This window comes from Haliotis rubra, unplaced genomic scaffold, assembly GCF_003918875.1.
Source record: "Haliotis rubra isolate DU_JTF1 unplaced genomic scaffold, ASM391887v1 Scf1227, whole genome shotgun sequence".
Lineage (NCBI taxonomy): Eukaryota > Metazoa > Mollusca > Gastropoda > Lepetellida > Haliotidae > Haliotis > Haliotis rubra.
Window position 1 is genome coordinate 180,426 of NW_025765145.1, and position 14,708 is coordinate 195,133.

The 14,708-nt window shown below is 42.4% G+C and overlaps 1 protein-coding gene across 1 annotated transcript in view; it reads left to right on the forward strand.

The window, feature by feature from the left end:
• The window catches only part of LOC124266007 (26S proteasome regulatory subunit 7), a 30,113-nt gene that overhangs the window by 9,503 nt on the left and 5,902 nt on the right, over positions 1-14,708 (forward strand). Inside the window, exons 5-11 of the mRNA XM_046700823.1 lie at positions 1,024-1,180; positions 1,700-1,772; positions 2,343-2,438; positions 10,317-10,481; positions 11,045-11,132; positions 12,738-12,940; positions 13,260-13,356. Of these exons, the coding sequence (XP_046556779.1) occupies positions 1,024-1,180; positions 1,700-1,772; positions 2,343-2,438; positions 10,317-10,481; positions 11,045-11,132; positions 12,738-12,940; positions 13,260-13,356 (879 nt within the window). The remainder of the gene's footprint in view (positions 1-1,023; positions 1,181-1,699; positions 1,773-2,342; positions 2,439-10,316; positions 10,482-11,044; positions 11,133-12,737; positions 12,941-13,259; positions 13,357-14,708) is intronic.

Consider the following 14,708-nt stretch of genomic DNA (forward strand, 5'->3'; position numbering starts at 1 on the left):
TCCATCGCTTTAGATTGGCTGTCTAGTCGCCTTCCTTTCAGGGATTGTTCTAACCGTTAACTGGTGTTGGAAAGCGGTGAAGGTATGTGGGCATTTTGGTCGGCTTTGGCTTATATTACTTCAGGTAGACTGACATTCAAGTATGTCCTCAGACCCGAGCATTACCGATTTCTATTTTTTTCACAAGGATAGGGTAAGTATTCGATCTTTTAGTCTGATTCCTACCGCCTGAAAAAAAATCTGTAGAGGTTATGAAAAGACGCTTCATGTCACTGCTCCTATTGAGGTTTGCAGGAGTTACCTGCCTTTACTGTAGAGTGGCTTCCTGCTTATTGAAATATAGTTCTTGGTATTTTAATGCATAAGTACCCCAGAGGACTTTCTTATTCACCCTGTGTTGCCGTTCAAGACACCCACATGGGTACAATCTGTGAAGCCCATTTCTGGTGTCCCCCGCCGTGATGTTGCTGGAATATTGCTAAAAGCGGCATAAAACCGAACTGAGTCAGTCAGTCAGTGTACCACAGCACCATGCACTCCAATCAGTCCTTTTGAAACAGTTTCAATATATCACCAACATACACAGAACAGTGTTCGAAAATTCAGGGTTCTGTGTTATACACCTAATGTTATCTGTTAAACTTCACGTCCTTAGATTCAGATACTATCAGTGCAGACTTCAAGGATCACAGAACCTTTCGTGATTGTTTTGACTGCGAACACATTTCATGCTTGATTCTATGGTTGGTAAGCTGGTCATCAACATATGTGTAGTCAAGAAAACTTGAAATCGGTACAGTATTTATGCTGACACAACACATTCTGAAGAATTAAGCAGTGTCTCATACAGAACATGAAGACCCCAGGGTAACTATGGTGTCCATTATGTTTAAACAGGTCCCAAGATTAAAATACTACAGCTGAATATCTTTAGAACCCACTGAACATGTCAACTGGTCTTCAAATTTGTCATCTTGTAGTCACAGGACAAGGCCCCCTTTTACTGATACGTCATTATTTCAGGTGAGCAACCACTGCAAGTAGCCAGGTGTACAAAGATCATCAATGCAGACTCTGATGACCCCAAATATATTATCAATGTGAAACAGTTTGCCAAATTTGTCGTTGATCTTGGAGATCAGGTGGCACCCACAGATATTGAAGAAGGAATGAGAGTTGGGTAAGTGGAGCATGTGGAGGAATACAGGAATTTTGATTTAGAATGCTATGAGAAAGAAACCTTGGCAAGCTCAGTGTTCTGCAATGAGAATAACAAAATTATGTCACATGATTCATAATTTTTTGGTTATCAAACCTAGATAATATGACATCTGTATTGTATCATGATACAAAAGTTCAAAATTGCCATGAATTGCAGAAATTGCCTTGAAGAGTTGCTTCCCTTGTTCATGCCAGAATCCTATGATCCTGGTTTAGAATCCTGGTTTTCTTCATTATGTGTCTACATTTGTCAGTACCACACCCTTGCTCACTGGTTTCAGTTAATCGGGGTAACCATCAAATCCCAACATCCTCTCATTTCACATTAAGCTGACATGCTGTGGCGTAAAGCGAATGCTGTTTGAACCAAACTGGTACCAACATATTGTACAAAATGCTATCCACGACACTGTCAGTTTTAGGACTGTGTTTTATAATACCTTATGTTAGAATGACGTCATGCATGTTGTGGCTTCAGAGTTGACCGCAACAAGTACCAGATCCACATTCCTCTCCCCCCGAAGATTGACCCCACTGTCACCATGATGCAGGTATGTCTCATCTCACTGAAACTTAAATATTGATTGATCACACATTTATTTGCTCTTAACAAATGAAACCAGTAAGAGGCAACTAACGGGATCAGATAGTCAGGCTCGCTGACTTGGTTAACACATGTCATGGTTTCCCAATTACGCAGATCGATGCTCATGCTGTTGATCACTGGGTTGTCTGGTCCTGACTCGATTATTTACAGACCGTCGCCATATAGCTGGAATATTGCTGAGTGCAGCGTAAAACTAAACTCACTCACTCACTCTTATGGGTGGTGTGGTAGCCCAGTGGTTAAAGTGTTTGCCGAAGACCCAGGTTCGATTCCCTGCATGGATGCAAGTCGTGAAGCCCATTTCTGGTGACCCGTGCCTTGATATTGCTGGAATATTGATAAAAGAAGCGGAAAACTAAACTCACTCACTCGTATATGTTCCTCAAGCATTAATGTAGCCAGTCCTTAATCAAAGCTTGCTATTATTTGATTTGTTCCAGACAGATACCATGTAGCTTGTTGTATTAGCGCTTTTCTGTTATGATTTCGTTCATATGACTTGATTCTGTTCCAGGTTGAAGAAAAACCTGATGTGACGTACAGCGATGTGGGTGGTTGTAAAGAGCAAATTGAGAAACTCAGAGAAGTCGTGGAGACACCTCTTTTACACGTAAGTATTAGCTCTGTTTCTCCTGATTTCTCGATATTAGATACTTTAAAATCAAAAGCTTGTATTGCTGCCTGCACTGAGCACTAGCGACTACCACCATGTTAGAGTATTGTTGAGTGCAACATTAAACAATCAAAACATGATACTGAGAAGAGATGATGTTTGCAAGGGAGATGACTCTTGAATTATGTCATGCCTGTGAAATAAGCTGTTCTTGTGTCGAGTCTGAGGTTTGTGGGATGTGCTTGGAATAGTATTTATTGCCAGACTGACATTGTTCATGTTCCAAAAGGAGATTGATTAAAGTACTGAGCTGCCTGGTATTTGAGCATGTATTGGAGTGATTTATCTTGCAACCAGTGTTTATTTACCCTTGTTTATCTGGACTGTCATTAGTGTCAACACCTCTCGGAAATATACGTTAAGACATCTTTAGGCCTGATTAGAGGTGCAAAATTAGGCACTTTCATTTCAGAGTCAATATCATCATGATCATTGAACTGATTACAATGGGGTTATCAATTGCCTTCTCCTACATGTACAGGTGTTAGATTTAATCTAAGTATGCGAAGTGAATACTCGCCCCTCTACTGGAGCATGAAGAACGTTGCCTTGTATTCTGACATATGTGAGCTAGTTGTATGTTTGTGGACACATCAGTGGTGTGGATGGCGCTCTCATCTGAGAACCCATGAATATCCAGGTTAGAATTGATCTTCAGTAAGCCATGCTTGTAGTAAATCGCGACAATTATCCCAATTGCGTTGATCGATGCTCATGCTGTTGATCACTGGATTGTCTGGTCCAGGCTCAATTATTTACAGACCCCCACCATATGGCTGGAATATTGCTGAGTGCGGCGTAAAACTGAACAAAATCAATCACTCTCATCTAACAAGCCACAGCTTTCAGTGCAGAGTTGTGTCCCTTAGGTAAGCTGGAAACCTGTGATTGTGGCACTGAATGCTGGCTTACCCTGGCTGATATTGTTTCTAGGTTTGACAGATCTGCACCACTTGGGGCTTTGCTCCCACATTGAGCGTACATGCCATGTTACAACTGGAATACTATTAAAAGTGGTGTATTAAAACCAATTCACTCTTGCACTAAGTTGCAGTGAACCAGAGTTATATATACTTGTAATGAACTCAATGTGTCCTCAATTTCTAGTTCTTTATAACAATAGTTATCTATAAGCATTTCAACTAAAATATACAGCAAGTGGTTATAAAAAAGTATTAAAATAATGGTTTGCTAAGCCCATCAGTTCATTATGAGCTTGTTTGCCATGAACATAATTTACTGTATGTTGCAATCTTTGTGAGAAAAAAGACCATTCTCATCTTACAGACATGCATAAATCACAAGAAACCAACTCCTTATATTACTTTATTTTTCCTTATCCTGACTCATGCTTATTGCTTGTCTTCTTCTTCTTGCGAACATAGTGGAACACGTGTATCTCCCAATTGAAGTTCCCTTCAATTAAAAAATCACTAATTGGTACTCACCACGAGTTACCTCCCTTCCACAAGCGTGGGAATGAGGGCGCCACCTCCACCCATGTGCCTCACTCTCTCCTTCTTCGCCCAGTGAGCTGGACGTGAGAGCGCCTGTGTCTCCCAACACACTATATCCTTTATTTATATTTAGTTTAGTACCTCTTATATTCAGTTATAGAGGTGTAACTAGTATCCTTATTCAACTTGCATTGATTATTAGTCGTGTTTCTGCTGTTTTATTCACGGGTTAGCGTGTTTGTTCAGCAGTTTACGTTAATGAGAATCTGCACAGGTTGTAAACTACATTATTCCGCTACCGATCCACATTTAAAATGCCCTAGTTGCATTACTCCATGTTCTATTGTTTCTCATTGTAAATTATGTATTAATTTACCAATTTCTGCCTTTGATAAATATTTATGTTCCGTTTTGAGACGGAAGGCAGATAAATCTCGTAAACAATCTTCAGTCATGGCTAATAGATCGGAAGCTATTATACCCTGTCAACTGTTGACTGACGACCCGCCACCGGCTGGTGGCCTGCCGGAGTTTCCCTCGGGGGATAAGCGTGGGACGCAGTCCGCTATGTCCAAGAAGCGACCTGCATCTCAAGACATTCCGTCTTCACAGTCTAAGACTAGGAAAGTGTCCACATCATCTCAGCGTGTACGCTTCGAACCCCCAGGTCCACAGCTTCGTCAAAAGGGAAATCTACGAAAACTACAAATAATTTTGCCTCCGATATTCTACCTGTCTCAGAATTATGTTTATATGATGATGACATTCCGATTATCATTCCAGATGTACGTCATAAGAAACGTCCAGTATCTGCTACCGTCACTACAGCACAGATCAACACGCAACCAGAGATGCCTACGCTGACGCCTGAGTTTATGATTGAGGGTCCCGTCACTGTCACAGAGAGGCCACCCTCAACGCCAGCGCAGACTGTCCCAGACGACCTGGTTAAACAAATCATGAGACTGATGGAGGACCGTTACGGTTTACAGAGGCCCCAGAGCCCAACACTTAATAAGTCATACAGGGCCCCAGAGCCCGCCTTGGCTTCGTGTAGGGCCCCAGAGCCCACAAACGCGCCTCCGCGAAGGGCAACCCAGCCCGTAGCGATCACTTCGCAAAGGAAGTCCCAGGCCGCCTCCGCGAAGGAGCTAGAGCCTATCCAGTTGCGAGGGACATCGCGGAGAAGGAGCGCTTCGCCGAGCCCACACCCTGTAGAACACAGAGGTCGTTCGCGAGGCAAGCGCTCATATGTCGATTCGGACACTGACTCGATACATTCGCGAAGGACGCGAAGGCTAAATGGCTCCATATCTGCCTCGCCCAGAAGATCTTCCTCTCATAGATCTTCCTACAGATCTAGGACTCCCGACATGTGACCCTACATCAGAGGAAGAAGGTATCATTTTCTCAGATGCTGAGATCAGATACTGGATGGTGAATGAGTTACAACTTGCTTCCCCATCGAAGAACGAGAATTCAACTCAGATTTTTACCTGATGAAGGATGATGATGTAGACAATATCACCTTACCTCCTATTGACCCGATTGCAGCGGTACCAGCTAATCTGGATACAGCCTGTTCCAAATCTTCAAAAGTCCAATCTACACGTTTCCCGGTCTTCAATGCCAAAAAAATTGCCGGACACAATATGGGCCCCCTTTTTCAAGGCCCAGGATATTGATGACAACTTTAAATTAATCAGCGATGACAAGTCCAGAAGTTACAAAGTAGACGATCGCAAATTCGCTCAACTAGATACCATCGCCAGGAGAATGTTCTTTGGATTGAATAGATCTAGAACGATTAATGAAACTCTCATCACCAAGTTCAAGAATTCTACAGAGGAGGAAGATAGAATGATCTACTCAGCTCTACTCATGCAGAAAAGAGACCACCAATTTCTTACAGAGCACCTATCAGCGCTTACTGAAACTACTACCATGGCTCGTCGGCAAGGCTTACTAGCCTCCTGCTCTTGGGATAAGCAATTTACAGAATCTATATACACAGCTCCATGGTCATCGCCCTTACTGTTTGGTGGCAACATAGACAAGGTCTCCAAAGAAGTATCTAAAGACTCGAGAGAGGTTCTTATGATCAGATCCATGGATACCTTAGCGAACGTCATTAAACAGTCAACACAGAGATACTCGGGCAAGTCTAAGTTTTCGGGGCTACAGAGAGCACGGGACAAGAAATTAGCTGCAGCTAAAGATCCCAAGGATTCTTTTCGTCGCCCATACAACAAATTTAGGGGAGGATCAGCTAGAGGCAGATCATCCAGAGGTGACCATGGATTTAGACGATGAAATTCAGGTTCGGAACGACTGGAGTCTTCCACCCCCAGCCGTTCCAGTACAACCGTCTCAAGTGGGTGGACGCCTTCAGCTACACTGGGAAAACTGGGGAATACTACAAGATCCATATGTATCCAACATCCTACAGCACGGATATCTAATACAACTCAAGGCCAAGCCTCCGTTAACAGTCAACCCCACAGGGTTCAACGTTCAACCGGCACAACTACCTATGTTAAGAGAAACAGTACTTACTCTACTAAACAAACAGGCCTTAGAAGTTCTGGATCAACGAAACATCGTACCAGGTTCTACTCCCCAGTTTTCCTAGTGCCCGAAGAAAAACTCCAAGGAGAAGTTTCGTCTCATATACAACATGAGCATCTTCAACAGAGAATATCTATGCAAACCACCAACGTTTCGCATGAAACATTTACCGCAACTTCGGCATTTAATTCGTCCCAAAGATTACATGGCCAGGATAGATTTGCAAGACGCATATCTACACATTCCGATTCATCCCAACTCAAGGAAATATCTAAGATTTATCCTAGACGGGAAACATTACCAGTGGAAGGTTCTTCCCTTCGGAATCACATCGGCCCCTTGGGTATTCACAAGAGTGACCAAGCCTATTGTCTCATACCTACATCGTCAAGGTCTTCGCAGCGATTTTTACCTAGACGACGGTATACAAGTGGATCCAGATCCACAGCGTCTCAGACTACAGCTGAACTTTATAATCAAGCTACTAACACAATTAGGATGGTTAGTAAATCTACTCAAGTCGGACCTAGAACCAACGCAGGATCTGCAATTTCTAGGTATACGATTTCTAACAGCTCAGAATCGTATTGTAGTCCCGGAGGACAGATGGATTCCTCAAGCCCTACTCTCTCCGTTACCACTACGACAGTGGCAGAGCCTATTGGGACTACTCACATCAATTACGTCCGTTACAAGTCCTCATCAATGCTCATCTCGAGGACCCTCTACCATTCAGTCTACCAGATTATGTCAAACCACATCTACTCTGGTGGACCAAGAGATTGAATGTTTGCGCAGGCGTCTCCTTAGTAGAGCCGGAATCGAACACACATCTCTACGTAGACGCGTCACTACAAGGTTGGGGAGCCCACCTTGCCGGCAGGACAGCGTCAGGCCTATGGAGCAATCAAGAGAGCAAATGTCACATAAATCTGCTAGAGATGCAAGCAGTCATAAACGCCATAAGTCACTGGAGCAACATACTACGTGCGGCTCAGTTGATGGTTCACACAGACAATTCAACAGTGGCGTTTTATGTGAACAAACAAGGTTCAACAAGGTCACAGAACCTACTGACTCGATGTTTCAGACTGTTCGATTTAAGCGACAATCTAAACATACACGTCAGAGCTTGCCACATTCCAGGAGCAAAGAATGTATTAGCAGGCGGCTCTCTCGCCACACCAACCGTCACCCGACAGAATGGATGCTCCACACAGAGATATTCAATCAAATAATCATGGAAATAGGATCTCCACTGATAGACCTATTCGCCACTCGATTCAACAAGCAACTGACAACATTAGTGGTCGCCAGTGCCAGACCCACTAGCATGGGCAACGGACGCACTAAGCATATCGTGGGAGAGACTCAACGCGTACACTTTCCCGCCTCCAGCGTTGATCCCACAAGTCTTACAGAAAATCAGTCAAACGCAGAGCCTCCATCTGATTTTGGTCGGGCCCTACTGGCCAGCAAGAACTTGGTTTCCAGATCTCATTCAAGTAATGGGAAAACCAATTCTTCAGCTCCCACAGCGCCAATCTATTGATACATCCGCACACCAAACAAGTGCACGAAACACCAGAAGCATTCCAACTTCACGTATGGATTGTATCAAGGCATGTCTGAATAAGAGAGGTCATTCTGCCAGAGCGGCTAAAGCGGTCACGCTTGCACTACGTAACTCAACTCGTAACTTGTACGATGACAAATGGCACAGTTTTGTCAATTACGCTGCTAAGAAAGGATTTACAGCCAGATATGCTACACATCCTCAAGTGGCAGATTTCTTATGTTATCTACGGCAAACTAAGAATCTAAAAGGCTCAACCTTGTCCACTTATCTTGCAGCCATAAGTTCTGTCATAACTCTGCGAACGGGCGTCAAGTTAACAAAAACACCAGAGTTACTCGCTTTGTTACGAGCGTCCCGATGGGAGGAAGTTTCATGCTCCAGCCTGGGATCTAAATATAGTGCTCCAACACCTCACTAGTGAGGCTTATGAACCATTGCTATCTACATCGTTTGAATCACTGACCCACAAAACCTTATTCCTGTTAGCGTTAGCTACGGCCGCCAGGATGTCAGAGATTCACGCTTTGGATTACGAGAGAATACGCTTTGATGATATTCATAACATCGCTCATCTGGGACTTCGCTGGGATTTTATAGCGAAAAACCAACTGCCAGGTCAGCCAGACAGATTATTTCACGTCCCAGCTCTCTCATCCATACTTGGACCGCATGATACGATGGATCTATCACTGTGCCCAGTGAGGGCACTGAAAATATATCTCCAACGATCCAAACAGAGCAGAGGGAAATTCAAGAGATTATTTATCCCTATATCTACAGCTCACGCAGACGGAAGTCTCACGTACTCACGATCTCTATCTGGATCAGAACTGTCATACTCACGTGCCTACAAGGCTGCAGGACTCGACCCTCCAAGAGCTTCTAATCCTCACGAAATTAGAGCGCTAGCCTCAACTCTCGCTCTACATGGGAATTGCTCGTTGAATACCATAATGGAGGGATGTTTCTGGAGATCCAATATGGTGTTTGCCAACCACTATCTGAGAGATATCACCACCGAGGACGTCTCAGGTATCCACCATTTCGGTCCCATGGTCCTCGCTCAACAGTTGACAGTTCCACGGAGAAGATAAGTCTATCTTACAGATTTTATACCTATCTGATAACAGTACTAATAGCTACATGCTATCTATATATTTTGCTTAAGTTTAATTTATTATCTTAAGCTCAGTACTATGGTTTTATATCATACTATATATAAGCTTACAACTCCTAGGAGTTTTGCTACTATATATATGTTCAGCTTAAGTTTCATCAATCCTTAAGCGCAGTCATATGGTCATATGCATAAATGTATTAGCTAACAAACTCTAAAGAGTTGGTTACTATTATACAGCTTAAGTTATAATTATATCTTAAGCACTGTACTATACTATTATAGCTTAAATATATGCATATCTTAAGCTTAATACTTTGGTTAATTTATAAAAGTATCCACTATAAACTCACAGAAGTTTATACTATCACATTAATAGCTTCAGCTTACATTAATGTTGTATATACTTTTATCATATTCAATAAATTGTAATAACCTTTATATGGCAGCTGATAAGTTAAACAGCAGGAATTCATCAGTTCAGTGCCTTTATGAAGTTCCCATAGGGTTATTACAATCATCACAGTTTAAATCACTAATTATTAAAATCCAAAGCATATATATTCCCACCTCCTGTTCCGTCGGATTCTACAAGCAATAAGCATGAGTCAGGATAAGGAAAAATATGAAATTTTTAGAGTAAAATTAATATTTTATACTTATCCTGACTCATGAGGTAAGCCCTCCCGTCCTCCCCACTTAACACTTTGGATTTCTTCGGAAAAATAAAGTGTCGGGCTCGAAACATAAGGAGAGAGTGAGGCACATGGGTGGAGGTGGCGCCCTCGTTCCCGAGCTTGTGGAAGGGAGGTAACTCGTGGTGAGTACTAATTAGTGATTTTTTAATTGAAGGGAACTTCAATTGGGAGATACACGTGTTCCACTATGTTCGCAAGAAGAAGAAGACAAGCAATAAGCATGAGTCAGGATAAGTATAAAATATTAATTTTACTCTAAAAATTCCATTTTCCAGAAGCTTGTTTTTGATTGAAAACAGCCTTTTGAAACCAACATATGTAATGCAAATCAATCATATGTTAAAGAATCTTTGCCCTTTTGTCAATTTTGCACATAAATCATCAACTTGGTTCCAGCCTGAGAGGTTTGTCAACCTTGGTATTGAACCCCCCAAGGGAGTGTTGTTGTTTGGGCCGCCAGGAACAGGGAAGACCTTGTGTGCCCGAGCCGTCGCTAACAGAACAGATGCCTGCTTTATCAGAGTCATAGGATCAGAACTTGTACAGAAATATGTTGGAGAGGTATGCTATTAAGTTGTCTTCATCCATGTTCTTGAGTTCGCTCGTCACGCCCATGATTCCCCACTTGGGTACAATGTGTGAAGCCCATTTCTGGTGTTTTTCATACATGGTCTCACTTCTGGCATCCAGTGTCATGCTATTGTTGGAATATTACTAAAAACAGTGTAAAACCACACGTGCACACTCACTACCTCAATCATGATTCAATGTGTTGGACTTACATGCGTCACAAAACATGTGAACTGCCCACTCAGAATATACTTTTATGTGATACATTTCTCTTAAATCACTGGATTGTCTGGTCCAGACGTTATTATTTACAGACCACTGTCATATAGCTTGAATATTGCTGAGTGTGTCATGTAAGAAAAAACAAACACACTGATATCATTTCCAGTATTTTAAGTGTGACTTTTTGTGTGTTTATTTATACTGCAACAGAGACAAAAATGCATATATTTGGCCAGCTTTGTATCATGATGATGTATCAGCATATAGTAACACCATCAAACAGTACCATGGTACAGCACACTTTTGACCATGTAAGTGTGTTTGTTTTTCAGGGTGCTAGGATGGTGAGAGAGCTGTTTGAAATGGCAAGGTCAAAGAAAGCATGTATTGTCTTCTTTGATGAGATTGATGCTATTGGAGGTGAGTTTGTCTTGCAAATCAGTAATGCTTAGAATGAACTTTGGGCAAATGTTATTATCCCCCGCCGCATGTTTAGCGCGACGCGGGGGGATATAGTATTAGGCTTCGTCCGTACGTACGTACAAATTGGAATATCTTAAGAACCGTTCACTAGATTCTTTTGTCAGTAACACCACAGGATCTGTACTGTTTTTATATTAAAAAGCTGTTTGTGAACCTTGATTTGCATTTGTGTACCATACAGGAGTCATTTGAATCCATTTACCCTATTAGGAGAAGTTTAGTGTTGCTGCCTCTGTGTTGAAGTGTCCTTTGTGCTGTGGTTTAATGTTGATTCGTCTATCTTCAGGTGCCTTATGTGCAGTGGTTTAATGATGCATCTGTGTTCAGGTGCCCTATATACGGTGGTTTATTGTTACATCTATGATGTGGTTTAATTTTGCTGCGTCTGTGTTCAGGTGCCCTATGTGCAGTGGTTTAGTGCTGCTACATCATAATGAGTTGTCCAATGTGATATGGATTAAAGTTGCTGCGTCTGTGTTCAGATGCCCTATGTGCAGTGGTTTAGTGCTGCTACATCTGTAATGAGGTGCCCAATGTGATATGGATTAAGGTTGCTGCATCTGTGTTCAGGTGCCCTATGTGCAGTGGTTTAGTGCTGCTACATCTGTAATGAGGTGCCCAATGTGATATGGATTAAGGTTGCTGCGTCTGTGTTCAGGTGCCCTATGTGCAGTGGTTTAGTGTTGCTACATCTGTAATGAGGTGCCCAATGTTATATGGATTAAGGTTGCTGCGTCTGTGTTCAGGTGCCCTATGTGCAGTGGTTTAGTGCTGCTACATCTGTAATGAGGTGCCCAATGTGATATGGATTAAGGTTGCTGCGTCTGTGTTCAGGTGCCCTATGTGCAGTGGTTTAGTGTTGCTACATCAGTAATGAGGTGCCCAATGTGATATGGATTAAAGTTGCTGCGTCTGTGTTCAGGTGCCCTATATCGGTGGTTTATTGTTACATCTATGATGTGGTTTAATTTTGCTGCGTCTGTGCAGTGGTTTAGTGCTGCTACATCTGTAATGAGGTGCCCAATGTGTTATGGATTAAAGTTGCTGCGTCTGTGTTCAGGTGCCCTATGTGCAGTGGTTTAGTGCTGCTACATCCGTAATGAGGTGCCCAATGTGATATGGATTAAGGTTGCTACGTCTGTGTTCAGATGCCCTTTGTGCAGTGGTTTAGTGTTGCTACATCTGTAATGAGGTGCCCAATGTGATATGGATTAAAGTTGCTGCGTCTGTGTTCAGGTGCCCTATGTGCAGTGGTTTAGTGCTGCTACATCTGTAATGAGGTGCCCAATGTGATATGGATTAAGGTTGCTGCATCTGTGTTCAGGTGCCCTATGTGCAGTGGTTTAGTGTTGCTACATCTGTAATGAGGTGCCCAATGTGATATGGATTAAGGTTGCTGCGTCTGTGTTCAGGTGCCCTATGTGCAGTGGTTTAGTGTTGCTACATCTGTAATGAGGTGCCCAATGTGATATGGATTAAAGTTGCTGCGTCTGTGTTCAGATGCCCTTTGTGCTGTTGTCTAATGTTGCTGTCTGTCTTTAGGTGCCAGGTTCGATGACGGTGCAGGGGGAGACAATGAGGTCCAGAGGACTATGTTAGAGCTCATCAACCAGCTAGATGGTTTCGACCCCCGAGGAAATATCAAGGTTCTCATGGCCACAAATAGACCAGATACCTTAGACCCTGCATTGATGAGACCGGGGCGTCTTGACCGGAAGATTGAGTTTGGTCTACCGGACTTAGAGGTGTGTGCTTTGACTACATGATATTTAAGTGCCTTTATGTACCTTAGTATGACTTCATTGTTTGTCTTATTTTCAGTTGAATTTAGTGTTGTAATACTGATATTATTTGGGACTGAGATTACAATGATTACTTGACCAAATTTTACTTGGCAGTCTTTTGGCTGGTGATTATTGTCACAGACTAGACTGCATCTAGTAGGTGTTTTAAGTGTAACATGACCCATGATTATAGGTTCTCTGTGTTGAAATGTTTTCCTTCTATAGCTCAGGCTGTAACCTATATGACAGCTATGAAACATCCCTGTCTGATCTGTTTCAGGGAAGGTCTCATATATTCAAGATTCATGCCAGGTCTATGAGTGTAGAGAAGGACATCAGATATGAGCTCCTCGCTAGACTTTGCCCCAACAGCACAGGTTTGTTGTGATACTTGTCCAAAATCGCCTTTATTAAAAATAATCTGTGAACTGATGCTGAATTGTTGATTGGATCATCGTATCCCAATTGTGTAGATCAATGCTCATGCTGTTGATCATTGGATTGTCTGGTCCAGACTCGATTATTTACAGACCGCCACCATATAGATGGAATATTGCTTAGTGCGGCGTAAAACTATACTCACCCACTCACTAAAGGTTTTTGTTTTAGTAAATACTGAGTGAGTGAGTGAATTTAGTGTTTTACGCCGCTTTTAGCAATATTCCAGCAATATCGCGGTGGGAGACACCAGAAATGGGCTTCACACATTGTAACCATGCGGGGAATCGAGCCCGGGTCTTCAGTGTGATGAGCCACTAGGCTTCCCCACCGCCCGTGATCTACCAGAATTCAGAAACGTTTTGCTTAAACGACAGTTTGCCTAGACAGACACAGCTCCTCCTTAATTTTCCTGAGGGTTGGTCAGATATACACATGAATGTTTGATAGGTGAATTAACACGGTTTTAGCTTTTCGTCAGTTTGGTTGGGTTTTAATGCTTGTGCCTGCCGAGGACTTTTTGCTTTGAATATATTTGAGTTTCCAGAATTGCTGTAACTTTTACATCAGAAAATTTCAGCTTTTGTTGATAATGTTGATGATGCAGAGTAGTTGTCTAGCATGTTTTGTGGAATCTTCTTCTCATGAGGATGCTTGTTTAGAATAGGTTACCTTGTTAACAATCCCCGTCGTGAGAGGGTATAGGGACTGTTGATGATTTATGGCAAGGGGTGATGTTGATTTTAAGGGGGTGCGACCAATTTTGTACACAAGTACTAGGGTGTGGTATCATTCATTTTGTTGATGACATGCAGGGTGGGTCACTTACTTTGGGGGGGTCCATTCTCCATCAAATTGTACATGTTTCTCCATAAAAATCATCATCACCCCCGTTGCCATAAATTATGAATGGCCCCTAAATGGAACAGGTGGCCAGGTTCAGTGACTGAGTTGGAAGTTTGTCAATGTACCCAAAGTCATCATCTAACACAAGCACCATCATCCCAAGTTGTGACTTCGTTAATTACAGACTGTCATGACACTGATGGAATATTGCACACTCTGATGTCAAACAAATAAACCTTACGAGAGACTTTGAAACTATATCGTACTATTTGTCCTAATGTGACATGTATAGTGAATTCCTGGTCATTACTGGTTGTATTTAATATCAAAATTATTGTTAGACAAATCTTTTGTGCCTGGGGAACATATTGCACAGGACTGCAGTGATTGTTTAAGTGATGACCATGGTGTTGTGGGATGTGTTTGGGTGAGTTGTTTTGTTTGG